The sequence below is a fragment of the Leptonychotes weddellii genome, chromosome 14 (genome assembly GCF_054177405.1).
Source record: "Leptonychotes weddellii isolate Sample4059 chromosome 14, ASM5417740v2, whole genome shotgun sequence".
Taxonomy (NCBI): Eukaryota; Metazoa; Chordata; class Mammalia; order Carnivora; family Phocidae; genus Leptonychotes; species Leptonychotes weddellii.
In genome coordinates, this window is record NC_138382.1 from 79,195,617 (window position 1) to 79,223,576 (window position 27,960).

The 27,960-nt window shown below is 58.4% G+C and overlaps 1 protein-coding gene across 3 annotated transcripts in view; it reads right to left on the reverse strand.

The window, feature by feature from the left end:
- Window positions 1–2,180: 2,180 nt before the first annotated feature.
- Window positions 2,181–27,960, reverse strand: part of UBAC1 (UBA domain containing 1) — a 224,698-nt gene continuing 198,918 nt past the window's right edge. The window contains exons 2-11 of one of the 3 annotated variants that reach the window (XM_081803929.1): window positions 21,713–21,865; window positions 18,065–18,185; window positions 16,904–16,977; window positions 13,019–13,126; window positions 11,895–11,997; window positions 11,470–11,578; window positions 10,579–10,807; window positions 7,161–7,247; window positions 6,465–6,603; window positions 2,181–2,861 (exon numbers count right to left, since the gene is read on the reverse strand). In XM_081803929.1, the coding sequence (XP_081660055.1) occupies window positions 2,671–2,861; window positions 6,465–6,603; window positions 7,161–7,247; window positions 10,579–10,807; window positions 11,470–11,578; window positions 11,895–11,997; window positions 13,019–13,126; window positions 16,904–16,977; window positions 18,065–18,185; window positions 21,713–21,850 (1,299 nt within the window). In that variant the 5' untranslated portion in view covers window positions 21,851–21,865 and the 3' untranslated portion in view covers window positions 2,181–2,670. Of the gene's footprint in view, window positions 2,862–6,464; window positions 6,604–7,160; window positions 7,248–10,578; window positions 10,808–11,469; window positions 11,579–11,894; window positions 11,998–13,018; window positions 13,127–16,903; window positions 16,978–18,064; window positions 18,186–21,712; window positions 21,925–27,960 lie in introns of those variants that run through there. The other 2 variants (XM_006743954.3, XM_081803930.1) reach the window with 2 other exon arrangements.

Here is a 27,960-nt window from a genome sequence, read left to right on the forward strand (position 1 = left end):
CCCTTGCCCGGACGACCCCCAGGCACTCACAAGAGAGCTGGGCAGAATGGCGCACCAGGCCCCCTTCCGGGGGACCCACGAAATTCTGGAGGCAAGTGCTCTTGAGGAGGATGCACTCCCCACCTGCACCCAGGAGAACCTTACTCTGCTGATTGGAGCACACACTCCCCACTTCTTTGGGGCCCACATTTCACTTAAAATAGCCGCTCAGTTCCCAGAGGAACAGAGTGTGCGGCAAGGGCCACTGCAGGGGACAATCCAATGGCCCGTGGACCCCAAGCCCTTCATCATCTGCTGCCACCTGGGGAGGACAGGAGAGGACAAAGGGAGGCGCACGGGAGCGGGCCCGGGCCTGAGCATTGCCATGTTCCTGGTCCGAGCAAAGAAGCCTGGGGGGCAGCCTTGCGGGGGCTGCTGGGGCGTGTGCCGGGGGCGGGCTGGCGGCCTCCCTCCCCGGCTTGTCCTTGCTTTCTCCCGTCCTAGCAGCAGACACACTCAGAAGGCCAGCAGCCAACGTCCCGGCCAGAAACGCCACCTGGTTCCCACACGGGCTTCGAACACGACTCCTCTCAGGCTGGTTCTTGCGCCAGGACACATGGCACAGGGAGTGTGCCGACTGATAAACGTGGAGCCCCAGCACCTTCCACGGCCCCCATGGAGGAGTCGGAGGAGCGCGGGAGAGGCGGCGGCAGGAGGCAGGCGGAGAGGAACCCACCACGCTCGCGCGGTCTCTCCTCGCACGGGGCCCCTCGGCTCGCCTGTGCCCGGGCCCTCCGCAAGCGTGTGGCCCTCGTCCCATCCGTGCCCGCACAGCTTCCCTTGGCCCCCTCGGCGTCGCCGGCGCCTGGAGACAGCTCCACCTGGAACACATCACTGCTCGCGCTTAGTTCTCGTGGCGTCGCCGGGAACGCAGCGCCCGAGCCAGTCAGGGAAGACCGCACTTTGCCGGACCTGGAACGTTATCAAGAGCCCCAGGATTTACGTCACAGATCCCCGTGTGCTTTGTCTGCTGTCCTGAGAGCGCAGCCACCGAGGGCAGTGACAACTCGCAGGTGCAGGAACCAGCCGCGTGCCTTCCAGGACGGCCGCGCCTGAGAGTCTACGAGTACATTTTGTTCAAATTGCTATCTTTATTTTTCATATTCTTTCCAAACCGGGCAAGTGATTAGGTTTTATTTTCTCCAGATTTCACTGCAGACAGTAAAGCAAGTGTTCTAGGGTATCTGTCACAGCAGGGGCAGGGGTCCAGCCGGTGGGGAGCAGCGTGGCTGCCCAGGGACAGGAGGGGGGACGTGCCCGTTTGGCCACGGCTCACCTCGGACGGAAGCCTCCACCTCCAGTGCACCCTGAACCACAGGCCTCGGCTCAGCCACCTTTCCCACCCACCAAGCTGTGCCTGAGACAAGTGTGAGGCTCCCAAGAAGACGGACCACGGTGAGAAAGAAAGAAATCCCAGATCTGTGGAAAGAAGCACTTCCGTAAAACACCCAAGCGCCACTGAGGGGGAGGGCGCTGGGCTGAGGCTCCCCGGCAGCGAGGGGCCCCCAGCCTGCACCTGCCCACACGGCCAACAGCGGAGCACACTGAGGTGGGGCGCAGGCAGGTGGGGGCTGCCTCAGCAGAGGGGTTCCGAGAAGCGTCTGAGCGCTGCAGTAAGCAACGCATGAGGAGCGGGATTGGAAAAAAGGGAAAGCTATAACGCAGTTCCTCATTTTGCAACACGACTAACGTTTTTTAAAGATTTATTATTTTAGAGCAAGAGTATGAGCGCGCGTGAGCGGGGGAGGGCAGGGGGAGAGGGAGAGCATCTCCAGCCGACTTCCCACAGAGCCCGATGTGGGGGCTCCTTCCCGGGAGCCTGAGATCACGGCCCAACATCACGACCCCAGCCAAGATCAGGAGCTGGACGCTCAACCGACTGAGCCACCCAGGCGCGCCCCCCTAATAATGTTTAAAAAGGGAACGGTGGTGGAGGCCAATGGCTGGCGCCCCGCTCTGCCTCGGGAGGCCTGGGGGCGCTCCCCGGCCCCGTGCCTGCAGAGCCCCGAGCTCCAGTCGGAACGCGAGCTCACCACAGACAGCGCGCGTGACAGTCAATGTGCCCGTGGGGGCACCCAGTGCGCCATGTCAGGAGCGCAAACAGGTTCTTCTCCAGCACTAAAATAACACTAACACAGACAGTAAGAAAAAGGGCATTTATTTATTAAAGAAAAATCACCTGTGAATTCCTCTACTTAAGTTAGTACTGACGTTAACACTTTGGGTTGAAACATGCCTTCCTCCAGGGAGCAAGCAGCGCCTACGGGTCGGGTCAAGGAGCGTTTCCAGAGCCCAGAGGGACCCTGTGGGGGAGGCGACCCCTCCCAGAGCAGCCACCGCGTCTGTAAACGCTGTCAGAGGCTGGACGCAGCCGTGCACACTGCCATCACACAAGTCGTCAAGCGGAAGATCAAAGCGTGAGAAGAGCCCGCGCCCTGACGACCCAGGGCGGGCGCGGACGGTGGGCTCCAGGGAGGCCCCTCCAGCCCCACCCCCTCGCCCGCAGCCCGCGGCACCCAGGGGTCTCCATGCTCTTCTGCGACTGGCTGGGGCTAGGAAGAGGGCCTGGGCTGGAGCCGCCCCCAGCTCTGGGACGGGCGCTGGGGCAGAACAGCCGGGCGGCCGCGTCGCCTACGTGCGGTTCAGGGTCTGGAAGATCCTGGAGATCTGCAGCATGACTGGCCCGGTCTCCGGGTCGTTCATCCACTGGGTGCTGTTCAGGGGGTTTTCCAGCATGTCTTCAAATGCTGTGGGGAAGACAGAGCGAGGCCGGCTGAGGCAGCTCCTCCGCACTCGCAGCCAGGAACCTGGCAGTCGCTGTCCTAAAAGGGCGAGCCCTGCGTCACCGGGGGCCACGCACGACCCCCTCAACGGCCCCCCAGCAGCGTCTGCTATCACACTCGTGAGCCGCAGTCCGAGGACCGCGTCCCCGTCCCGGGCGGGCGGCGGCGGCCTGTGCGCTCGCGGGCACACGGATTCTGGAAAGCGATTTGGCAACGGCGTCAGCAATCTTTTAAAAATAGTCACAGCCTATGAGTCAGTAATTCTGCTTCCAATCCCAGCCTGGCAAAATCACCAGACGCGGAAAAGACAGAAAGACACTGCTGCACATGGAACGATATCTGACTGGGAAAATCAACGTTCAGTCTCAAGGAAATGACTTTAAAGAACATAAGCGAGGGGCTCCCGGCCGGCTCAGTCAGTGGAACGGGCGACTCGTGACCTCGGGGTCGTGAGTCCAAGCCCCATGTTTGGTGCGGAGACGACTTAAAAGTAAAATCTTAATAAATAAGTCAATAAGCAAAAAAGTAATAAAAATGTAACTGAACAATTCCACAACATAAAATGAATTGTCTAAACAGTTCTATAAAACCGTTTCCCTCAGAAACGGGCGTGAGCGGCCCTCGCCCGGCAGCCAGCCCCGAGCCAGCACGGAGCCGCCCCACGCGCGTGGGCCTCAGGGAGCTGCTTCCTCCACGACTTGGCAGCTCTTTGGGGTCACGTGGGACCACGGCTCACCAGAAAAGTGGGATTTCATCGCGTTTAGGATGGACAGCCCTCCCAGCCCTTAAAACAATCACCGGGGGCCCTCCTGATCGAAACCTCTGAAAACCAGGTAAAAATATCAGAGAACCCAGAAGAACACCAGGGCGTCTGGGAGAACGAGAGGTAACGTGGGCGGCGTGGGGGTCCAGTGAGGGAAGGAGCCCACGTCTGGCTTCCTCCCGGGAGGAAAGGGCTGAACAAAACCATGAACCGGGGTGTCGGCGAGAGACCACACAGAAGGGTGTGTACATGAGGAAGGTCTTCTGCAGGACTTACACTTGACAATCCCAGAAAGACAATTATTTCAAACCAAAAGGCAAACAGAAAGTCTGCACGTGTGACAGAGGGTAGTTGTCAACATGTGAAGAGCTCCGAGCCAGGCTCGAAGGCTGAGGCCACAACTGAAGTGGGCGGCAGATGCTCAAGGCCACACGGGGACGCGAGGCCAGCACACGCAGCGTGGGGGTGCGGGCAGGGGGGACCGTTGCCCCGACCCAGTCACGCTGTCCTCAGGAACACAAGCTGCACCCGAAGCAGGAAGCACAGACGGGGGCGGTCACCACGGCTGGCCCAAGGCCACGAGGGGAAGAGCAGTTTGAGTGACTAAAAACGGCAACAGCGTGTGCAACCCGAGGCCTCTGCATAGAATCAAAGATCTATACCCGCTAAACTCCTCCATTTACAACAGCAAGGCCAAGGGGCGCCTGGTGGCTCAGTTGGTTAAGCGTCAGACTCCTGATTTCAGCTCAGGTCGTGAGCTCAGGGTCGTGAGATTGAGCCCTGCATCAGGCTCTATGATCAGCGGGGAGTCTACTCAGGATTCTCTCTCCCTCTGCCCCTTCTCCTGCGTGTACACACGGTCCGTTTGTGTGTGTCTCTCTCTCTAAAATGAATAAATCTTTAAAAAAAAAAAAAAATTAAAGGGTGAGGCCAGAAGATGCAGCACAGGGATGCGCCGGAAGGACGTGGAGTAAACCGGGACGGCACACAGGCCCGCAGATGCTCCAGAAGGAAACCCGCCGACCAGGGGTGGGGGCAAAGGAGACTTCCGCTGGCTTCTGCGTCCTCTCTTGCTCGTCCCAGATGAGCTATGGTGGGCGCTTTATCTCACCTGAAGTGATACCGGTTACCTTAAACACTTATCAGAAAGGTGCACCCCGTGTGGCGTGGGGGCCTGGCGGCCGTGGGCGGCCCTCCCGGGGACAGGCGGAGCGCCTGGGCATGAAAGCCGCAGCCCCTCCCATGCTGGGCAGCACCGGGGCCCCCAGCGCCGTCCGCAGGCCACAGCCCCGCCAGGCGCCAGCCGGGGGACACCGGCTCTGCCTGCCTTGTTTCGGAAATGTGAGGAAAGGCTTCCCGTGAGCAAACGTGACACCACAGGACCGTCCCAGCAGATGGGGAAGACATTCAGTAAAACCCCACGTCTGTCGTGATGGAAGCCCCTCTTGGAGAAAAGACAAAACCAGCCTAGAGCAGAGGGCTGCGGACCGACCCAAGGCAGCGCGTTCCTTCCTCCGGTCAGGCCTGCAGGCAGCAGGGGAGCCCGGGTTCCGAGCGAGGGGCCCGCGCGTCCCGCACAGAGAAGGAAAATACGTACACACGCGCCCCCGAAGCCCAGAACTTGGGGACCAAGAGAAAAGCTCCCTACTCTGCACCGCACACGCTCCCGGGTAGGTTACAGACTCAGATGAGAAAAGCAAAACTGACAAGACTCCTAGAAACAAATAAAGGAGAACGTCTTCCTCGCCTCGAGCTCGGAGGGTTTTCTCAGATGAAACACATACATTTTCAATACGTTAAAATACATCACAGTCAGTCAGCAAAAACGCCAGGAATGGGAAAACGATTTTCAAGATACAAATAGACTAATAAAAGATCAGCGTCCAGCACATGTGAGGAAATTGTGACTGAATGAGAAAAATGATGCAAGAAAAAGCAGCCAAAAGATGGGCCTTTCAGAGCTGAGGTCCCGGCGTGGCCGAAGCTTCCGGGAGGGGCTGGGCCTCACAGCTGCGGCGAGGGCCAAGCTCGCAGACACCTGTGCCCGCCGGGGCGGCAGCTGCTCTCGGCAGGCATCCTGGGGGCCACGGGGGCGGAGCACGCGGGCAGCCGGACGCATCCCTGCCGCCCCACCTGCACACGCCCGGCCCACAGGCAAGGCCGGGGAAGGCAGACCGCCCAAAGCAGCACCGCACACAAGGCAGCAACGCGAGTCCCACCAGATGGCAGAGCGGACACATGGCCGCGGCACAATCACACTGGACGCAGAAGCCCGCCCAGGACCCACCCTGCCCACGGGCGCAGGCACGAGGGGACGGGGGCTCCGGGTGACAGACACAGGCAGCACCACCCCCGAGGAGCCTGAGCGACAATGAAGGCTCGCTCCCAGGGCTGGAGGGGGGACAGCGGTGCAGCAGGGGACGCGGGACTCGATCCCAGGACCCTGGGATCATGACCTGAGCCGAAGGCAGACGCTTAAACCAACGAGCCCCCCGGACGCCCCCTTAACACCGTCTTCTGAAGCTGAACGTAGATGTGTGGCTATTAGTCTTACCGTTATTCTTTAAGTTAGAAAAATCACACACGCTTCCGTCCATGTGTTGTGTTTCACAGACAAAACGGGGGCCGAAGAAGTCCTCCACAACAAGAAGAGCAAAGGCAAACACCCGCCCACGCTCCCCCGATCTAGACGGGCCACTCTAACTGGTTCCGGAGCTCGTCCGGAGCCGTCACACAGGAGGCCGTCACCCCGTGAGCACAGCCTGCCTGCCAGCCCCGTGGTGACTCAGGCAGGAGTCACGGACAGTGGCGGACACATCGCCATCACTCGGTGACGTCTGTGGGGTGTGGTGGGTCTGCCCCTGGGGAAGCCCACGTACCTAGTAACGTTTTCGGGTTGGTCAGGCCCAGCTGCACCACCGGGTTATCCAGAATGGCTTGGAAGAGAGGGCTGTCGGGATCGATGCCCTTGTCCAGCTCCTCGGGGGATGGCTTCCGGTCTCCCAGCAGCCACTCGCACTGCAAATGCAAGAGCCACACCCGTGAGTCCCTCCAGAGCCCCCACCAGCACCAGCTGCCCCCCGGGCTGCTCCCAGGGTGGGGCCCAGGCCCAGGCCCAGGGGCTCGGACATCGGGAAGGAAGAGCCACGCTGATCCCCGCACCGCAGTTCTGGCAAACGGCTGTGACTTCTCGGTCCTCGGCCACTGAACAGGGGTGAGGCAGGACCCACCCACAGTACTGGGAGGAGAGTGAAGAAATGCACAGAACCCCAGGCTGCGTCCCCGGGAAGTCCCGTGGGCACGGCTGCTGGTGAGCCCGGAGCCAGCTGATTCGCAGTTGTTGGTTCGACAAACTTAGTAAACAAATCACACGCTCGCCCACAGAACATGTACTTTCTTAGACAGACAAAGAACTCGTAAAACATTTTATACCATCGGACCATCTCCCCTCTCGCTTCTCTTGGAAAGCCAACAACAGAGCGCCTGAGGAAGGAGCCGGACACACAGACTGTCCTGGGCGCATCCTGCTGGCGAGGGGAGGGAAGCCTCCCGGTGCACGGACACGTGGTACTCACGGCGGCATTCTGCTGGTTGTTGTTCACTCTGAGGGCATCTATCACTTCCTTCTCGTCGAAGCCCATCTCCATCAGGGAAATGACGGCCTGCAGGAGAACGCACACACCACTCAGTGCCCGGGGCTAGGACGCGCAGCACGCCTCAGGGGCCAGGCGACAGTGTCCGCAAACTCGGGCCACGTGTCAGCACAGCGTCCTAGTAGGGGCCTGACGAGATCAGCACAGGACGTCCTGGGGCCCGATTCCGCTTCCCTGCAGCTTCACGGAATCAGTCCGTCCTTCTGAGCAACAGACGGACCACAGCCAGGCCGAGTCGGCGCAGCCGCGGATCCCAGCACGCCACAGGCAGGCCACGCCAACGTCAGACCCTCGTATGTTGGTCCCCACATTTGGACAAAACGGTCTCCACAACCACACGTGAGCTCGTTGCGGACAGATGGCCTCGTTACCCACAATGACAGGTATTAGGGAGAGGCCTTGTAAGCAAACCCGATTTAAGACTAAAGTGGTCACATTAATATCAATTTGTGAAGAAAAAAGGTGGGGGGGGGCTATTCAGATTTTATCTTTAAAACATGACACTAAAATTAATTTTAAACATCTCACATGTAATAAGATTTAAGCTATAAGTATGAACATTTGATGATTCTTGGAGGGAACAATGACCCAACGTTCAAGGTTTTAGGGGGTGGGGGAGACGTCCATTTTCAGGACAAAAATCACGTAAGACACTAAATCCTTCACTTTACTCTTGACTTTTTTTTAATATTGTTTATTATTAATTTGAAAGAGAACGCATACATACGAGTCGGGGGAGGGGCAGAGGGAGAAGCAGGCTTCCCGCCGAGCAGGGAGCCCGATGCGGGGCTGATCCCAGGACCCTGGGATCATGACCTGAGCCGAAGGCAGACACCTAACTGATTGAGCCACCCAGGAGCCCCTATTCTTGACTTTTACACGATTTTTAAGAGTCCATTTTGAGAAAAAAAGGTGAAGATTTTATTAATTCTTTAAAGATCCAATCACACTTTTGAATGAGGTCCCTGTCTTCTTCTTCTTTGACCTTCCCGCCTTAACTGCCCTACTTCCGCGGGGCTCCTGGGCGTCAGCGCAGGGCAGCAACCCGCAGCACCCCGGCACACTCTTCGGCCACAGAGTGCCACACCTCAGCGGGCCGGGCTCAGCCTGAACTGGACTGTCGGGTGTCCCAAAGAGCACCCGACAGGAAGGAAGTCAGGGGCAGGTGGCAGTCAGGACAGACTTTCACCAGAGCCAGATGGTAGACAGGGAGCTCAGGAGGCAGCCCTTCCTACCACAGCCCACGCCGTGTGCTTTCCTGAACCAGCTCGTACCCCCAGGGGTGGGGGGCTCCACCCACGAATGCCGGGAGAAGGACCCACCACGTCACAGTCTGACACCCAAGTCACATAAAATCGCCTGGAAGCTCCCACTAAATCTAAGGCTAGGGTAGCCTCCCCATGGCTGTCAGTAAAAACGAGCCTCTCCCGTCACTCCCTCCTACCTCAGCCCGGGGAAGCGACGACCTAGGACTTCCGCACGGTGACCGCAGGCATGTGCCCCCGCCTTCCTGCCAGAGGTCCACGCACTCACTCCTGCCCTGCCCACCGCACCCTGCTGTCCCCCACCACTGGCATGGGGCGTGTGGGGGGAGGGAAATGATAGCAGAAAGTCTGTTTTTGGTCTCAAGTGCAAGCCCTGCTCTCGGACCCAGGCTTCCCAGGAACCACGCAAACACTCCTGTCCTTACGGCTCTTCTCTGGAATGCTGTAGGACCAAAGGGCGGGGGACTGTGGTGAGCTGGTCCAGCATCGACAGCCTTCTATAACAACGTTCAGAGACCCTCTCCCACAAAGAGGCCACAGGAAGGCCCCGCACAGGTGCCCATCTTGGGAGAAGAGCGCATCGAGACAGCTGAGGTGGCACCCACGAGACAGGGCTGAGCAGCGGCAGGCCTGACGAGGACAACGCGGGAGCACCCTCAGGGGAAGCCCAGAGCCGCGCAGCAGAGCACAAAGCACCGTCCGAGGGCGCGGCCCCCCGTCCTACAGGGCTCGGCCCAGCACACAGACCGGGCTCTAGAAACACCAGCTCCAGCTCTGCAGAAACGCTTCCAGATGCACAGCTGAGCTCACCAGAAAGCAAAGACCAGCAGCAAGCTAGCCTGACAAAGGCCGTGCCCTGGGAACGGGCCGGAGCCATCAGCAGGGCCTGGGGGCAGGGGTCTGGTGGCCAAACCCAGACAGGATGTGGGCCTTGGGTCCCTACGAGGTGAGGACTTGGAGCTTGAGACCAGGACCCTGCCAAGGGTCTGCCCCACAAAAGGAAAGGGGAGGTGGAAAAGCAGGGGCCCCTGCGCAGGGAAGCGTCAACCCCAGAGCCACGGCCGATACCACATGGGGGCCCAGGAGCCCTGCCTGTGCGCCTAACATGAAACCGGGCCCCCGGCGGGGGGTGTCACTCAGCCCAGGGTAACAGCCTCACAATCACCCACTGGGGGCATCCCACAGCCCAGCCACACGGGGTTCCCACAGAAACCCACGCCCACAGGGGAGCCCACTCTGACAACACCACACCCCGGGCAGAATCACGAGAGCGTGTGGACTCGGGGCCCTAACACCTGGAGCTCATGCATCTGTAATCTGAAAGAAAAACGCAGGCTTAAAGCACAGAAAACGTCCAAGAGGAAACCAGAAGCCTAGTAAAAGAACATAACGGTGGAGAACAGGGAGCCACAGAAGCATCAAGAACAAGACGACGACAAAGCAGCAGCCATAAACGGTACGCCGACGTCAGCCACCGGAACATGGCCAGAGCCGGCCGGGCCCCCGGTCCTCGGAGCCTGCAGACGCCAGGGTTACCAGATCGTCAGAGCCGGCCCAGCCTCCCCATCCACAGGCCATCCTGCAGCGCACCATCCTCCCATCCCGGGGCAGGGGCCCTGCCAGAGCCCGTGGTTCTCGCCAACAGTGACAACGTGGACAGGATCCTGTTGTCGCTTTCAGATGACAAACGTGTCGGCCAATTATTCGGAGGACAAACAGCCACCTGGATCTGTGGGAGGGCAACTTAAAACTGAATTTAGGGGGCGCCTGGGTGGCTCAGTTGGTTAAGCAACTGCCTTCGGCTCAGGTCATGATCCTGGAGTCCCTGGATCGAGTCCCGCATCGGGCTCCCTGCTTGGCGGGGAGTCTGTTTCTCCCTCTGACCCTCTCCCCTCTCATGTGCTCGCTCTCTCTCTCTCATTCTGTCTCAAATAAATAAATAAAATCTTTAAAAAAAAATATTAAAAAAAAAAAAAACTGAATTTAGGCCTGTCTATAAGCCCCTCACCCAGCTTTACTCCCACGTGGAGAAACGGCAACCCCGCCTGGCTGCCCCCGGGCCCAAGAACACATACCCGAGCGTCAGCCCGAAACTCCCTTTTCCTCCGGATCTTCTTGAAGATCTCCGTGAGCTCATCTCTGGGCTCCTCATCTCCCGTGCTAGTCCCAGCAGCCTCAGGGGCAACCTCAGGGGCGGCCTCGGCCTGCACCCCTCCTGGTGAGGCCTGGCCCGGAAGAGGCGTGTCAATGGTCGGGTCTTCCGCATGCTCGATTAACCACTCCATGGCCTGAGGTACCGACATGCTGAAAGGCAACAGCGGACTCTTTCCAGCACCCCCAGGCAGGTCCCAGGGCCTCCAGCCTCCTTGACGTCCCCAGGGAAAGCCTCTCTGGTGACCCTCGTCGGGAGAATCTCAGCACCGAAGGGTGTGGCGCTCTGGGCCCTGCCCCACACAACCCCAAGACCCCAGCCAGAGCACAGAAACCCAAGTACTGAGCCTGGGGAGCAAACTGGTGAGGTACACACGAGAATCTAGGTCCACGGCAAAAAGAAGCACAGCCCACGGACTGTCCTCTGATGTACAAGTCATCTGCTTCGGGTCCACGTGTAGACGCAGAAGCGAGTGGCTGCGGCCAGGCAAGCACGGGAGGCTGCTGGAGGGGACACTGCACGCACCTCCAGCCGCCATGTCCCTGACACACACAGGCTCTGACGTGGTACTTGCACACAATGGCCCCGGGAGGACCCGGAAGGACAGCCTGCCCACGGCACGTTCCCAGCAAGGGCTGGGTCTTAAGACACTTCGAGATGCCCCACCAAGTTACCTCTGGGACGCCATTTAAGGTCTCTCTTTAAAAGCTCACATCTACTATAAGTGGTTCAATCTAAGAGTTTAGGACGGAGGACATCACCCCGGGGGAGCCCCACAGCAACGCAGCAAGGGGAGGAGATGGCCCGGACATACTGGTTCAGCCGAAGGGCCTTCGCGGCCCTGCTCTCCGGGAAGCCCATCTCCGTGAGCTGCCGCAGGGCAGCCTCGTCCACTCTCTCATCCTCCTCCTCGTCCAGCATCGCTGCAGGCGAGAGATGGGGCCACCTGTGAGGGCCAGGCTACTGCGAGGACTGCCCCCCACCCCAGAGCCTCAGGGCCCCACCTGCATGCCAAACCCCCTAAATCTCAGCAAATCAACAAGGAACCTTCAGCCAACAGGCTGAACAGGAGCCCCACATCAACAGAAAGTACGAACGTAAAGCATTCTCAGTCTCCCCAGTACTGACGCGGGGACCACGAGTGTGAACGGGGACCGCAGGGGGCGGACACAGCCTCTGAGGCGGGGCACACAGCGGGGTCTGAACGCAGGATCCGGTCAACCTGGGGCATGCTCATACCATTCGCCTTCTTAAACAGTTCAACTGCATCCGGGTTCAGCGCTAACAACTTTTGTGCCACCTCGATGAGAGACACCAGGATTTTCCGGAGTTCTGTCTGGAACTGCAGGGAAAGAAAAAAGGCTCTTACTTCTCCAAGTGCCCAAGAGACCTGCCTGGATGTGTAACCACACTCCTGGGCCCTACAACTCTGTATCTTTGAGCCCAACTATATGCCGCTATTGGTTCCGGAATGTGAAGACCAATGGAGGAAGAGGTGGGTGGGGCCACAGAGTGGCAGGAGGGCTCAGCCCAGCGGGGAGGAGAGGCCTGGCTGGCATAGATGGGCTGTGTGCATGGCTTCTTGGCTGGCGACACCAGAAACATCTGGAAACATTGCTCAGCCCTTTGGCCAACGCAGAAAGCGCCAGCGCACTACGTAAGCAGAAGAGATCAGCCTGACTGGATGGGCCTCCCAGACCCGGGCCTCCGATTCTCACCTGGCCAGAGGCTGGCCGGCACAGCAGCGTCGGCTGCAGCCAACTGGCCCCCACTGAGGAAGAAGGCCGCTGGGAATGCAATCAGAAACCCCGACAGACCAGTCCCCAGTCCCACGGGCGAGAAAGGGGTCAGCCGCCCCTCTTCCCCACAACAGGCTTCAGAACGTGAGAGCCACTGTGGGGCCATCCCACACACAGCCTGGGGACGTGTGTCAGAGCCCGATGCCCTGGTCAGTAGGGAACTCTCTGCTGCTACATGAGCAGGTGGCACTCTCGGATTAGGTGGCCACGCTGTCCCAGTCCTCTACAGCGCGGGCACACCCCTGGTTCTGGGCCGGTCCACGGGACACTGGACACGCTCTACGTTTTTAGCTTAGAACTTTCCAATCCAAAGTAAGAGTCCAGACTTCTAGCTACAAGTTTTTGCCAAACTTAGCGCAAAACTCTAATATACTCCCAGTAGGATCTATCTTTTCAGTCCTGCCTTCCAATGTCTTTTTAAACTTTATGTTTTGAAATAATTTTAGGTTATACGCAGAGTTCCTGTCTGCCCTTCACCCCGGCTTCCCAAAGTACTGCCAAGAGGCCATGCGGCCCTCACGCGGGCGTGAGGAGCCCGAGGTGCGGCCCACAGCGAGCACTCACGTCTCTGACGTTGGTCTGAACCTCGGCCCGGTCCATGTTGTGGGACGGCAAGTTGGCAGTTGCTCGGAAGATAGCATCTCTATCTGGGGCTTTCTGGTCTTGTTTTTTCTACACAGAAAATTAGAAAGTCAGAAATGAATATGAGAGCAGTAAAAGGCAAGACCACGTAAGCTGAGCACACAGAGCTTGACTAGGGAGGGAATCACTCTCCGTCGGCAGCAGAGGGTCCCTGCGGGTTCGGCGCTCACTTGGGACACAATTCCTGCCTGTCATGGCCAGAGGGTGGCAGGGCAGGAGAGCAGACAGACACGGTCCCTTGTGGCCACAGAGAGACCGTCACACGTGAGCTGTGGCTGTGCCGGGGCCAGGAACGCACACTCACCCCGCCTGCTCCCGAAGCCCTGCTACAACAGCACGACCCTATCAGACGGGAAAGACTCCCGAGACAGAGAGCGGGAGAGATGGAGACCATTCTTCCAAAACAGAAAACAGAAAGGGGGTCAGCACAGAGCAGAAGCCTGACCAGAAACAAGGTCCGGCAACTCCAGGCCAATGCCAGAGCCCAAAGGAAGCGCAGGTTGGGAGTGAGCAGCTGGAGCCGAGAATAGCGCTCCCCTACCACCCTGCTCAGCCAGCAACCACCTGGGGGGGGCAGACTTGAGAAGCCCCTGAGCCAGGGAGCCTGGGCTCAGCAGCAGGAAAAGGAGGTACCATGCTAATCCTTGAGAGTAAGACCCAGCCCCCCATCACTAGTGGCTGTAAGGACACCGAGCAGGAGACTCACCGCTGTGGGGAGGGGGCGCACAGGGCTGGGTCTGCCCCACAGGGAAGCCCAGCGAGCTGCAGGCACACCCCACTGGGCACAGAGAGCAGCCGGTGAGCCCCCCGTGCCTCTTACTGAGAAGGCAGCTAAGGAGGGGCAGGGGCGTGCGGAAAGCCCCCAACACGAAAGAAAGAGACCAAAATGAGAAGGGGAAAAGTAAAGAAGCATGAAAGAGAGAACAAAAGGAAGAGGACTTCATGCCAGAGAACCGTCGGAGAGACAGGACACTGTCATCATCGGAGACCAAGTCCCCACTGGGAAATGTAAACTATCACGGCCAGATCAACAGGCCGTAGCACAGTTAGAGGATAATGTCCAGGAAATCATCCTGAAGGCAAGTCCAGCATCCAACCAACAGGAACTCCAGAAAGAGGGAAGAGAAAACAAGAGGAGGGCATTCTCCAAAAACAATCCAGAAAAACTTCAAAACAAAAACACATGAATCTCCAGACTCTGCATGCCAAGCACAGCAGAGGCAGAAGACCTGCATCCATGCAAACCATGAAATCTGAGAGCTCTCAACAGCCTCCCCAGATGTTGAGAGACCCCGGAGGGAGTGGGAGAAGAGGGAGCAGAGCATGCACAGAAGACGAGTCCTCGGTCCCACGGCCCCGTGGACACCCTGGAAGCGGGGACCAACAGCCACTCGATGCTGAAGTGCAGGGCCTCAAGATTCCCTTCTCTTTCTAGATGCCAGAGGAAGCCAGGCTCCACCAGACCAAGAGACAAGTCAACCGCAAGACACTGGATTCTGCTGGCAGAATTTGAAGATGGCCCTAAGATCCCACTCCTGGCCATCATGCCTGCACGATCCCAGAGCCTGTGAGCAGGATGGTTGCGCCCTGGGTAAGGTCATGCTGTGGCAGAGCCAACTTTAAGGAAAGGAAATGACCTGCCTTGGGAGGCCTTATCTAATCAGGCAGGCCCTGAAAAAGGACGGGGCTCTTTCTGTCACTGGCTCCAGAGATGCAGGGGACCACGTGGCAAGGAAGAGTGGCGGGCCCCACGTGCCAAAAGCGCGCGCCCCGGCTGACAGAGAAAGGAAAGGGGACCTCGGCCCTTCAGCCATAGGAACTGCCAACCACCTGAAGGGGCCCGAAGCAGACCCTTCCCCAGAGCTTCCCTGGAGGAATGCAGACCAGCCACACCTTGATTGGAACCCGAGAGCCTGAGTGCAGGGCCCAGCTGAGCCTGCCCAGACTGCTGACCTACAGACCAGGAGCTGTGTGCGGTTTTAGGCTGATGCGTCCATGGCACCGGGACAGGTGGCAACAGGAAGTGTCCAGATACACAAGGTTCAGAAGCTCTAACACAGGGGTGAGGCGGGAAGGCCCAGGCTGCACGACAGGCCTGGAGGCCACTGAGGAAGAGGGGTGTCGCGGGGAGGAGCTGGAGGGACGATGTCTTCAGGACAGCAAGGACTGGCAGATGGCCTCGTACAGGGGACCCTGCTTCCAGAAGGATTTATCGATCCCAGCAAAGAATTTCAAAAAATTAGCGATAAGCCTATAGAAAACAAGTTGACAAGGTACTTATTGATTCCAGGAGAAACATGAAAAAGGATAAATAATCTCAGGACCCTTCGCTCCAAACGGACAACAGCACGTGCACACTAACACTGATGGAAACCCTGAGATCTTCAACCAGTGTCAGGATCTAACACTCCAAACATCAAGGAGCCAAAGAATCAAAAACTGATATTCTAAGAAATAACCAATTCTGGGATGCCTGGGTGGCTCAGTCGTTAAGCGTCTGCCTTCGGCTCGGGTCATGATCTCAGGGTCCTGGGATCGAGCCCCGCATCGGGCTCCCTGCTCAGCGGGGAGTCTGCTTCTCCCTCTCCTTCTGCCTGCCGCTCGCCCTGCTCGTGCTCTCTCTCTCTGTCAAAAATAAATAAAAAATCTTTAAAAAAGAAAGAAAGAAAGAAAAAAAGAACCAATTCTGCATGTGGTTTTGAAATCAGAAAAAGAATTACTGAAGGAATGGCTGAAAGAGCTCCAAGAGGGCACCTTTAGGGCACGTGACGCAGGTGGGAGGTGGCTGCTTGTATTAAGAGACTGGTAATGTTATTTGACTTCATAAATGTGTACTACTTTCACCTAAAATTAATACTAATTCACAAAAACAGGCACTAACGTCTTACAATGTTTCATTTTGCAACTAAGTGCACAGAAAAGGTGACCTGCCAAGTGAGGTCCACAGTGTGCTGCGAGGCGCCCAGAGGTGCCGGGGCGGTGGGAACCCCGTTGTCTACACTGGTCACCCACAGCCAACACTGTAACCTGAGAACCGCGGTTCGCACGGGCAGCTCTCGGGGTGGGGCAGAGCAGGCCCCGATCTGTCTCCTGGAGATGGGGTGAGCAGCCGGCCCGTGTGCGAGCCGCACTGGCCAGGTGTGGCCACAGATAAGGGGGCATGCGAAGCCAAAGGCGCCCCTCCTATGCCGCCTGACCCACAGGAGGGCCTCAGATAGCTCTGTTCCCTGACAGCTCGTTCCGCTGGCAGGCACGGGGCCCAGCCCGAGGAGTCTGGCCTGCTTTCTCCGGGGGGAGCACTCTCCCTAGCATTTCAAAGCATGAATAAGAAACTCTACCCGAGCGAAACAAAGGAAAACTGTGAAATCAGTGTGGCTGCCTTTTAAGATGGCACCGCTTTGCACCTGGGCGCAGGTGTTAGGGGACCCCTGGCCTTTCATTGCGCACGCGCCTGCACTCCCGGGAGAGGGGCCCTAGTGCGCCACTCACCACCCCTTCCCTGCGTTCCTTCTCCTTGTCCTGTGGGTGCGGGCCTCGCCCGACAAGAGGCAGGCCTGACAGGGTCTCAGGAGTTACCCTCACCTCGAGAAGGTGCCGGACGCACAGCCCAGAGAACACAGCATGGAGGCTTCCCTGCGTGCCTGCCCCTGACCAGGAGGGGCTTGGCCACAACAGGAGGCCCCCGTGATTGTTGACTGTGGGCCCTGCTGGGTCTGGGAACACCTCGTACCCAGGAGGTTTCTTTCTCACGGGCTGGAGAGTGGGAGACTCTAACCAAGACTTCCGGTTCCAAACTCTGAAACTGACCTTTTCTTCGGCCGAGACGTCAGCCATCTTAGGAAGTGGAGTGGGAGCACGCTTCTTTATCAACAGTAAGACATCTAGGAAAAAAAGACGTCTGTCAAGCTGGTTACCGTTTTCCTCCATAAGATGGCAATATGGGCACAAGAGAGGGGCGCCTGGGGGGCTCAGTCGGTGAAGCGTCTGCCTTCGGCTCAGGTCATGATCCCACATCGGGCTCCCTCCTCCACGGGGCGCCTGCTTCTCCCTCTCCCACTCCCCACCCCATTCTCTCTCTCTCTCAAATAAATAAAATCACTTAAAAAAAAAAAAAAATGGGCGCGAGAGGACCCAAGGCCAGACGAGCAGGGGCTCCCCCCGGGTGCCGCCTAAGCCAAGCCCGTGCTTCCCTGCCTTCCTGCCCGCATATAGCTTCCAGAGTGTGGCAAGAACCCAGCCATGGGTCACACAGTGACTGGTGGCCCAGGAGGCACACACAGCACAGCCCTGAGAACCATGCAAAGAACTGGTGGGAATCTTGCAAAACGTCCTCATTTCAATGGGCTCAGTTTTCTGAGGTTGGAGAGCTGGCCTCAACCCTCAGAGCTAAACTGAGGCCGCGTGCGCAAGGTCGGCCGGCTCCCACCTGGTTGTGGGCTTGACTTCCACGCTCGATGAAGGTCTATAAACAGTACTTTCAAAAGAGATTATTTAAGAGAATCCCAGAATTAAAATCATCCTTTGAATGACAAATAGAAAACCAAAGATTTCTCCCCAAAAGCCTCCAGACACAAACTCTAAGCAACTAAACAGATGTGCACAGAATAAGAGTATCTTCCTAGGACATTTGAAACAATAACCATAATTGTACTTTCCAGCCCCAGAATAAAGCCTGCAGCAGCTCTGGAGGCCTTGGTCTTGCTCTGACACAGAATTAAAAATAAAGTTCACATCTGGTTTCTCAGATGGATGCTGCTTGTCCAATTTCGGTTTGTGCTGTTTTTCACAAACAGCCCATAATGCGCACTTTGTTTTAACAAAGGAAGAATAAAACCATTTTAGCTGACCCAGTTTCCCTGCTCGGCCCCAGCCTGGAGCACAGACTCGGACGCCGAGGGCGCCTTCGCCTCTCGCTCCCCGGCTCCCAGCTGCGCCATGGCTCCCACTGTTGCCCTGTGAGGCCCCTACCTTGGTCTTGGATGTTCTCTTCCAAGATTGTTTTGGCATCACTCAGCACCCTCTCCGAAGCAGCGTGGATCAATTTGTGATGGGTCACACTTTTGGGGTCTTCTAAGCTCCCCTGGGCACACTGGGGGGGACAAAGTCATATATTTCAAGACAGAAAATAAATCATAACTCTAATGATATTAGAACCTGACACCCCAAGCCACACCAGGCATTACTGGTTACTAGCTAGAAAATTAAGGCACAGATGAAGTCAAAGAACTCCCATGAATGTTGGAAGCTGAACAAAATGCCACAACATCTGATCCCTAGGGCAGCTATCTGTCCACCAACCCACTAAGTACTCCTGAAATAGGTTCACAGCCTGACCTAAAATACCCTGCTGGTAATTAGTGGCAACCTGAATCGCTTCCTTCGTCTGGAAAGATCTGGAGAGTCATTTTAAAACGAAAATAGCAGGTCCACTGTTCCCTGAAAACCTAAAGATCGAAGTATGATTTGTGCACTTTTTCTCTCTTCCAGATACATGAAGGGGCTGAGAGACAGCCAAGAGAGAAGCTAGTCCACAGAGAACCAGAAACAGGGGCCTGACCACTTCAACGCCTGCACAAGTCCGAGAGGAGAGCAACCGGCCTTTGCTCGGCCCTTGGCTCACCAAGCGACCACCACCCAGACCCAGGAGCTGCAGGAGCCGCTAGCGGGGCCCCTCCTGGGCGTTCAAAGGGGGTGGACCGGCACGCAGTTACAGCTCACTGGCCAGGGCCCCAGAATCCCCAGAACGTGACACCAGGGTGGGGGGCACTGACGTCCAGGCCATAGGGGGTTGCAACGACACCTGTGGCGTGAAGGCTTCGGGGGGCTGTCACACATTCACGTAAACTGGCAGGGCCGAAGAGGGTGCAGGTGGAACCCAGCCCACAGGAGGATACATTCCTACCACTTACGGCAGCAGACACCACCCCCCTCAGTCGCCTTGAATTCGAAACTGGCTCTGCTCCCAGAAATATGGGGTGTGCTTCTGCTAATTCTGAAATTTGCAGGCTAGTGGATTTGACAAGTTCAGAATACAGTCTATGAAACACAATTTTCCAAAACAATCCTCATCTGGCTCTTGAAACAACCGTCCTGTGCAGCATGCCAACAGCGTGCCAGGAACACAACACAGGCGTGAGTCATCCGCACTGTGCGCAGTTACTTCATTCTGGGTCTTTGTTCTCAGCAGAAGCACTTTGAGCAAGCTGAGTATGGCAGCAAAATAGCCCCGGAAAAGCCCACTGCCCGGGCAGGGAGGCTGTGACACCTGCTGAACCTGCCTCCTCCCCAGAAGAGCCAACAGGGGCTCCTACACCTGATGCCCTATGTCGTCCAAAGACGCACTGTCATGTGATCTAAGAAACGTGAACAGCTTGCGGCGCCTGGGTGGCTCAGTCGTTAAGCATCTGCCTTTGGCTCAGGTCATGAGCCTGGAGTCCTGGGATCGAGCCCCGCATCGGGCTCCCTGCTCGGCAGGGAGTCTGCTTCTCCCTCTCCGTCTGCCCCTCCCCGCTGCCCGTGTGCTTGCTCTCTCTCTCTCTCTCAAATAAATAAAATCTTAAAAAAAAAGAAACTTTAACAGCCGTATGAACAGGTACAGGTTATGTCGTGGCAATTTCACGAAAGATCCCAATCAATATAAAAACCCAAAAAGAGAAAAAGTGTGGCAATCCATCTCCCTAAGAGTTCTGATGATAATACCCCTCAATGAGAAAGCAACACACTCCCAACAGGACCATGGGGGTGAAGTGGAGGGGGTGGGGAGACACCCACACTGTCCCCTTCAAGGAGGAAGGAAAAAATGATGCCAGCTTGCACCAGGGGCAAAGTGGGAAGGCGGGACAGAAGCTCAAGCACACACGAAGCCTCACTGCCTGCAGCAACAGGACATTCAGGGAACGATTTCCAGGGTGACATTCGAGTATACAACTTGAGAATTCTCTTTTCTAACTAATGCGTTCTGGCTGGCTCGAGAGGCAGTGCGCCCTGCCTACAGAACAGGACGGGCACCGAGGTGGGGATACTTTCTGACAACTCAGCTCTCGGGTTCCCCGATTTACGCCGCTCCTCCACACCTGGAGAGACTGCAGAGTGGAATAAAATCTCGACTTAAGGTAGGAGAGTGCCAGAAAAATCCCAAACGACACACCTCAATCCCGACTGGAATAATAAATATCAGGTCCATGATAATTAGCATCTTATTCAAATTGGCTGCCTAATGAACCCCAAGAGCTCCTGAAATTCATTAGCAAGCATCTGTGGATCAAACAGTTCTCATTTCCTGTTCCCCTTCATAAAATAACATTATGACAGCTGTGTAAATTAGTGGGTTAAGCGAAATGCCATTCCCATTTACCCCTGACTTCTCCCTGCCTGACTCAGCAGGTGGCATGCCATGTCCATGCAGTTCTGGACCGACAACCCATCTCCACGTATCCCAGTAATCCACACGTTTGTTTGGGGCCCACTGGGAGCCTGGCCCTGGACATGTGAATACAGGCCCAGCCCCCGAGGAGCTCCTGTCCTAGATGGGTTTCAGGGGACAGGGACGCGGCACCTGAGGGAGGTTTTTGTTAAAATGACACCGCTAGACAAACAGCGGTGCCTGGCTCTAACAGCCTGCTGGCTAACGGCCGTCCTGGGGTCTCCTACGTGGTGAAAGGACCCGACAGAAGAAAGGACTGCGTGCCCGCCGGAGGGTGTGAGCCTGGCGCCCCTCCTCGATGTGAGCTACTGACACCCAGCATGTCCCAGAAGAGGGCTCACTCCGGCAACCAGAGTGCTCTTCAGCTGCCCTGGACAGCAGAGCACCACCCGCAGAACCACACTCCCAAGCGACTCAGAAGGACCTCTGGGGCAGGTACTACAACAACCCGATAGCCCGGAGTTCATCGGCAGGGACGCATGTCATTCGCCACCTGGACTCCGCACCGAACGGCTGAGCTGCGCTCGGACAAGAAAACACTCAGGGTGCCGAGCAGAGTTTCCTTCGCAGCCGGAGTCAGACATGCGTCTCAGCCGCCCCCGGTGACAAGTATGGAGATAAGGCCATCCAGAACTAGCTCCAAAGTCAGCAACCCAAGGAGCTAACCATACAGGGATATCTCACGCGAACAATCCACGGAAAGTGCCTCTCCGGCGAGGAGCCCCTTCCCCCGGCTCTACCCACGAGTCAGCGGAAAGGCCGCGGGGAAGCGGGGCTCAGCGACGAGTCAGGCCCGCACGGTTCGGCGGCAGGAGCGGCCAGAGCCGGGCCCGGCCCACAGGCCGGCCTGCAGGGAACGGAAGGCCCTCTCCTCGGCGGGCCCCTCCTCCCCTGGGCACCGCTCCCCGGCTCCCGAGAGCCTCACCCCAAGAGCAAGCAAGCACAGCCGCTGGGAAAGCCCGAGGCCCCGCGGCGCGCGGCGGCCTCGCGTCCCTGCCTCAGTCTCCCCGCCCGCCCTAGCTGCTCGGGCTGGATGGAGCAGCAAGGGAACCTGCAGTCGTCCAACGACAGGCGCTCGGCCCGGGGCCGGCCCGGGGCCGCCGTCTGGAAGGTGTCGGAGGGGGCGGGTCGGGAAGCGCGGCGGCCAAGGGGGAGGCGGGAGGGGGCAGGCCTGGGGCCGCGGCCGGCCTTACGTGCTTGAGGCAGCGCTCCTTGAGCTTCTCCACCGACGTGTCCTCGGTCGCCTCCTCCAGCCACTCGGCGCCGTCGGAAGCGCAGATGTGCAGCCGCAGCACCTTGCCCGCGAAGATCTTCTCCTCCTGCACGAACATCGCGCCGCCGCCGCCCGGCCTGCGCCCGCCGCCCGGGCCGTGAAGGTCACCGGGGCGGGGCCAGGCCGCCCGCGCGCTCTCTCGCTGGGCGCCGCCGCCCCGCCCCGGCTCCCCTCGGCTGGCCGCCCGTCACTTGCCGCGGGCCGAGCGGTCGCCTCGCTCCCGCCGCCGGGCCGCCGGGGGCGCGCTGTCTCCGCCGCGACGGAAGTGCGTCGCGGCGCGCGCCCGGAGCATGCCGGGAGATGTGGTTCTCCAGCGGCCTCGGCCCTCCCGCCGCCGCGCCGGAAGTGCGTCCAGGGAGCGCCCGATGCATGCCGGGAGCTGTAGTTCCCTCGCTGCTCCATCCATCCGGCTTCTGCCCGCGCTTTGCCGCCCCGGCCCCCGGCACGCGGGACCATTGAGTTTGGTGGTCTATTCTTAGGTGGGCTCTGAGTGTAAAATACACAACAGATCTCCAAGACTTCGCGGGGAAAAGCAATGAAAATTACTCAATGTTGTCTTTATATTGACTACATCTTTTTAAAAAAGGATTTTATTTATTTGACAGAGAGACAGACAGCACGAGCAGGGGGAGCAGCAGGCAGAGGGAGAGGGAGAAGCAGGCTTCCCGCTGAGGAGGGAGCCCGATGCGGGGCTCGATCCCCGGACCCTGGGACCGTGACCTGAGCGGAAGGCAGACGCTTAACCGTCTGAGCCACCCAGGCGCCCCTATATTGATTACATCTTGAAATAACAGTCTGGGAGTACTGGATTAATTTCCCCTGCTTCTTTTAGTGCTTAAAGAGGTGTCTACAAGAAAATTTTAATTGCACACGAGGCAGCCATTGCATTTCTTTTGGACGGCACTGCTCTGGAGCGATTTCTCGAAGCCGGTCCCCAACCCACTGACAGGAGCACCTGGGAACTTGTTAGGAGTGCGGTCCCGCCGCCTCACCTGAACCTCCTGCATCAGAGGCTCCGGAGTGCGGCCCTCGGCTCAGGTGGCAGAACCGCTAGCAGAAGCTTGGGGCACCTGCCCCGGGGACTCTGCACGCACTCCCTGTGAGGATGGCGGATAAGGAAGCGGCCCTTTGGGCCAGACCTAGACGAGGTGACTGATCTGCAGCCTCTCACTCCTTCATTCATCCAAAACTCCGTTACTGAGCAGAGACCAACAGCGCAGGGCCCCTGCTCTAGGAGGCTGGCAGTCTAAATGGGAAGGTCGTCCTGGGGTCTGTTCCCAAGCTGCTCTGTACACATGTCCTCACTCTCCCCTAGAATCATTCTGACTATGTCCGAATCTCATTTGTCCAGTCTAGTGTTTAGTAATTGCTTCCATGAGTCAGACCCTCTGCTACTCACTGAGCACACAGGAATGATTAAGGCCGGAGACCGGAATTCTGCCCTGGGAAGAGGCGTCCCAGCGCAGGAGCTGACGGCTATGCAGATGAGGGCTTACGGGACAGAAGGACACCTGGGCAAGAAGAGCCAGAGAGGAGGGGTGCATCAGGGGCGCTTAGGGGACCCAGTGACATAGGAGGGCTGAGAATGAGAAGTGGAGAATAATGGAGCAATGGCATGTGGAAAGGAGGGGCGGTCTCTCAGCACAGCGGCTGGGAGACCTGGGAGACTGTGGCGGTGAGGGGAGGGAAGGAGACTGGAGGGGCCCAGTGGGGCGAAGACACAGGAAGCTGCGCTACAGCAAGTGGACCTCACTGGAGGCCGTGGGAGCTGCGGTGTGGATGGTGGTGACTCTGGTGGGGGTAGGGAGGAGGACAGGAGGCTGCCTGGATGCAGGAGAAAGCCAGGAAGCTACTGTGTCCTTCCAGAGGGTGATGCGAAGGGCCTGAACCAAGACAGTGAAGACAGTGTCCTGTGGGCAGGAGAGGCGAGCCCGGCTTGGAAATGCATCTGATGGAGGGCAGGTGTAGGTGAGAGCAAAATCAAGGAGGCCGTGAGCGCCTCCAGCGTGGGTGACAAGGTACACAGCAGTGCTGCCACCTGAGGGGAGGGAGGGAAGGATGTTGAGCTCTGCTCTCTGTGTGCAGGGGTGGATGTGCAGGGGTGTCCAAGGGGACAGGGCTGGAAGGCAGTCGAATGCACCGAGCTGTTTCCTCTTCCAGGTGAGGATTAGGACACGTGTGGACACGCAGAGGGAAGACTGCCACCCAGCTTTGGGGAGCGGCCAGCAGCTGTCTTTGCTGCTTTGCAGGGTCACAGTTCACACTCCTCCCGTGGCTGAGCCGTGGAGTATAAGTACCCAGCCTCTCCCCCTGCTCTAGAGCTCCCCACCGGCCTGGCCACAGCCAGCTGAGCTTCTCCCCGTGTCTAACCCCTGCCTCCCCCCCACCCAACAGATGCTGGTCTCTAAAGCACATCATGCACCTGACTCATCCTGGTGCACCTGCCTCGCCCCCACCTGTGTTTATTTAGTACCTACTGTGTGCTGGAAGTGCAGCAAGAATAAGGTGGCTGCCCACTCTGGGAGGTGTTCTCAGGAAGAAGGGCCGGTTGGTCTGAACGTGGCAGGCCCAGGGCCCAACGGGGAGTCAGCACGAGCCTTGGCTCCCATCCCAGCACCGAGAGTCCCCAGGAAGAGCCCTGGGTGGTACCAAGGGGTTGACCTCCCTCCCCATGGTGTCCCCACCCCCTCTGGCTCCCGCCGGGACTCAGGTCCTGGGCCCCAAGCAGGCAGTGGCTGGGCCACAAAGGCTGGAGAGCGTCTCCTGGCTAGGGGGACTCCAAGTCTGGCTGCGAGGGGCGTCCACCCTGGCCCTCCTGGCCCCCAGGACGGCCCAGCCTGCAGGGACCCAAAGCTTCCAACAGCGGCTGCCCAGCGGTGCCTCCAGGCGGCCACTAGAGGGCGGGGGCGAGCCGCGGTCCTGCAGGCCGGCGTGTGACCTGTAGGCAGGGCCCAGCTGGAGTCCTCTCAGCGCCCCTGCTGGGAGCCCGGCTGGGTGGTGCCCGACTCTGAGGGCACAGCAGCTCGGCCAGCAACTCCCTGCGAGGGTAATGGGAACGGGCCATAAAGGATGACTATGAGCTCTCCTCCAGATAGCAAGAGGTAGGAGGAGGTGGTTGAGGGGTAAACTGAGGCACCCAACAAGAAGCAACAACCCTGTCACCCCTGTGGGTGCCCTGGGGAGCCCAGTTTGAAAAGCACAGCTCTGGGCCAACACCCTGCAGTGGGAGACCCAGGCCCAGAGAGAGGAGAGGCGGGCATCTGGTCATTTATCCTGTTCACGCAAAAGCCCTCACCCAGCACCTGCTGCCGGGGTCTGGGGGCCTCCTGGTTCCCAGGATTCAGCCCCACGCTCAGCTGCCCTCCGTCCGGCACCGACCCCCAAGGTCGCCGAGTGTGGGAGTGTCCCACAAAGCAGGGGCTTCCAACACCAGGAATCTACTCTCATCCAGCTCTGGAGGCCACGGGTGTGGGCAGGGCTGGTCCCCTCTGTGGGGGCGGTCTGTCCCAGCCTGCTGCTGGCGCCCCTCGGCATGGACACACGCCGCACCTGTTGCTGCCCCGTCTTCCCTGCTCCCTGTGTCCCAAATCTCCCTCTCCTCCCCGTGCCTCTCCTCTCCTCGTCTTAGAGGACACCTGTCACGGGATACAGGGCCCACCCTCAGTCCAGGATGACCTCATCTCCAGATCCTTAACTGATCACATCTGCAAAGACCCTGTGGCCAAGTAAGGCCATGCTGAGGTCCCGGGCGGGCGCGGGCTTGGGGGGCACCCTACTCTAGCCCCAGCCGAGAGGTCACGGGCACCCACCCTGCGGGGCTTGTGCAAGCCAGCCGCACCCCGCCCCCGAGGACCTGAGGCCTTGGGAGCCTGGCAGATAGGAGTGGTCCCAAGGTTAATTAATTATTACATTAAAAATTCACCCGTTAGGGGCCCCGCAAACAGGAAAAGTATTAATCACTCATTTCCTCAGAGTGACAAGTGCATTTCCCTAAATTCCTGTGCTGCTGACTTAACTGAATGCTAATCTCCCGGCTGCCATTCCCGTGAAGTCACAGCTCATGAATATTCCAGTGTCACAATTTGCTTTTTAAAAGGACAGACTTATTATTTCATTTTTAAGCTTGCTGTCACGAATAGTAATTTTCCAGGCCCTGAAATAATGAAATAGCCGTGATTTTCTGGTCCCCCAGATGGTCCCCGGGAGCCAGTCCCCACCCTGTAGGGGGCTGGGTGGGGGTGCCGGGCCTCCCCACCACGCACTCCAGACACACAGTCAGCCGACATGTCAGCCCACGGGAGCATCGCTGAATAAGCCACGAGCTGGCTGCGCCCCCTGTCCTTGCCCTGAGCACTTCACAGTTTATAAGCAGGTGCCCCTCGGCTCCTGAGATCCTGCAGTCACTCTAAATGCCTGGGGCCACAACCGTGTCACCTGCCGTGAGCCAGCCCAGGAGGCAGGAAGCTTTGCAGAGGAGCTAGACAGAGGCCAGTTCAAATCCCGACACCGAGGGATCCTAGGCAAGTCACCCTGGGCCTCCAGTGCTCACCTATGGAAAGGGGTCTCAAGCCAGGATTTGACCCAGGCTTACCCAATGCCAGAGCCAGTGTTCTTAAGCACCTCACTGCAGCCTCAGGTCTGGAGAGACAGAGAACCAGGACCCACGGCCCTGTCATTCGGAGCTTTGATTTCCATGGAGCAGGAATGATGGCACCCCAGAGCAGACGGAGGAGGGGTACCACCCAGCAGCGTCCCCAGGAGCATCTTCCCAGTGTGATCTCTACCACCTGATGCAATTATAGGCCATTCCAAGCGCCCAATAAACCATAGCAATTCACTAAATACGTGTTTAAGTGGAAAATCAGATGCCATGGCTCCCTTCCATAATTGTTCATATGGGAAGGAACTCCTTTTCAGAGATGGGCTGATGGTAGATGGGAAGCTCCTTGGACCCCATCCTTCTTCCTGAGCCTTGGTGCCCTCTTCAGCGCTGGCCTCCCTGCCCCCAGCCTGTCGCCAGACAGACCCTAAGGGCCCTCACCGCGGCCATCCCGCAGACTGGGGGGCACCTCCTCAGCCTGGCCTTGGGTCGGCCTCCAAGGGGGCCGAGCCCTTCACCCCCAGCCCTGCACCCCACCCACCTGGGCTTCCTCATGCTCTGCACCCACAAAGCCCCCGCCCCAGCTTGCACTGTCCCCCAATGACCCCCGAGACTACACTCAAGCATCCCTCTGCTGCAAAGCCCACCCTGGCTGCCCCTACCAGGCGTGAGTCCCCTGGATCCGAACTCCGGCCTTCCTGTTTCCCTGTCTTCACTTCTGCCTCTCCCTCCTCACTGGCAGACCTCTCTGTCTCCTGGACCCCGGCCCCAATACAGTGCTCGTGGGAGAACAGGCAGTTGGCCACGTTCTTGTTTGTTTTGAACGAGTGAAGAATGAATGAATGAACAAGTCACTCTGGGCCTCAGTTGCTCATCTGCGAAATGGGGGAGGGCCACAGCACAGGTTTACTCTGGAAATAACATGCACTGACAAGGTGTGGCCCCTGAGAACTACTCTCGGAGCATCACATCACGCCTCACTTTTCCAGAACAGAGCTACAGAGGGTGTGTCCAGCCTGGGGTCTTGACCTCCAGGGGCCCACGGTGCCCTCTGCTGACAACTGAGGTGCCGCCACGTGGGCCCCAGGGCTGGGATTGAGGAAAGAGTGGAACTCTTCCAGGGTGGACGCACCCAGGACGTACCCACGCCTAAGCGTGTTCTGATGCGCGGCAGCGCTGCGTGCGCAGAAGGCACAACCGACCCCCGCTGAAAGCCACTGATGGGGACCAGAGCAGCTTTCCCGTAACCAGGCGTCTTTAACTGTCCCTGGGATCCTGTCACAGAGAATCTGAGTGACCAGGGCCTCCAGGGGCTTTGTTTCCGGAAGGCTGTGTGCTCTCTGCTGAATTGGCATTTGCGGGACGTGCTGTGATGTTTCACAGGGACGCCATCGGCGCTGTGGGGGGGCCGCTCGCCCAGGAGTGCTGTTTCCAGGCCTGGCCCGGGGCATACGTGCCAATAGGGACAAGAACAGCACACAGGCCTCTCCCAGGGGCTGGGGCCATGCCACCCCAGCGGACAATGTTGGTGTCCGGAGCTCTCAGGCCAGCCGCACACAAGAGAAGCG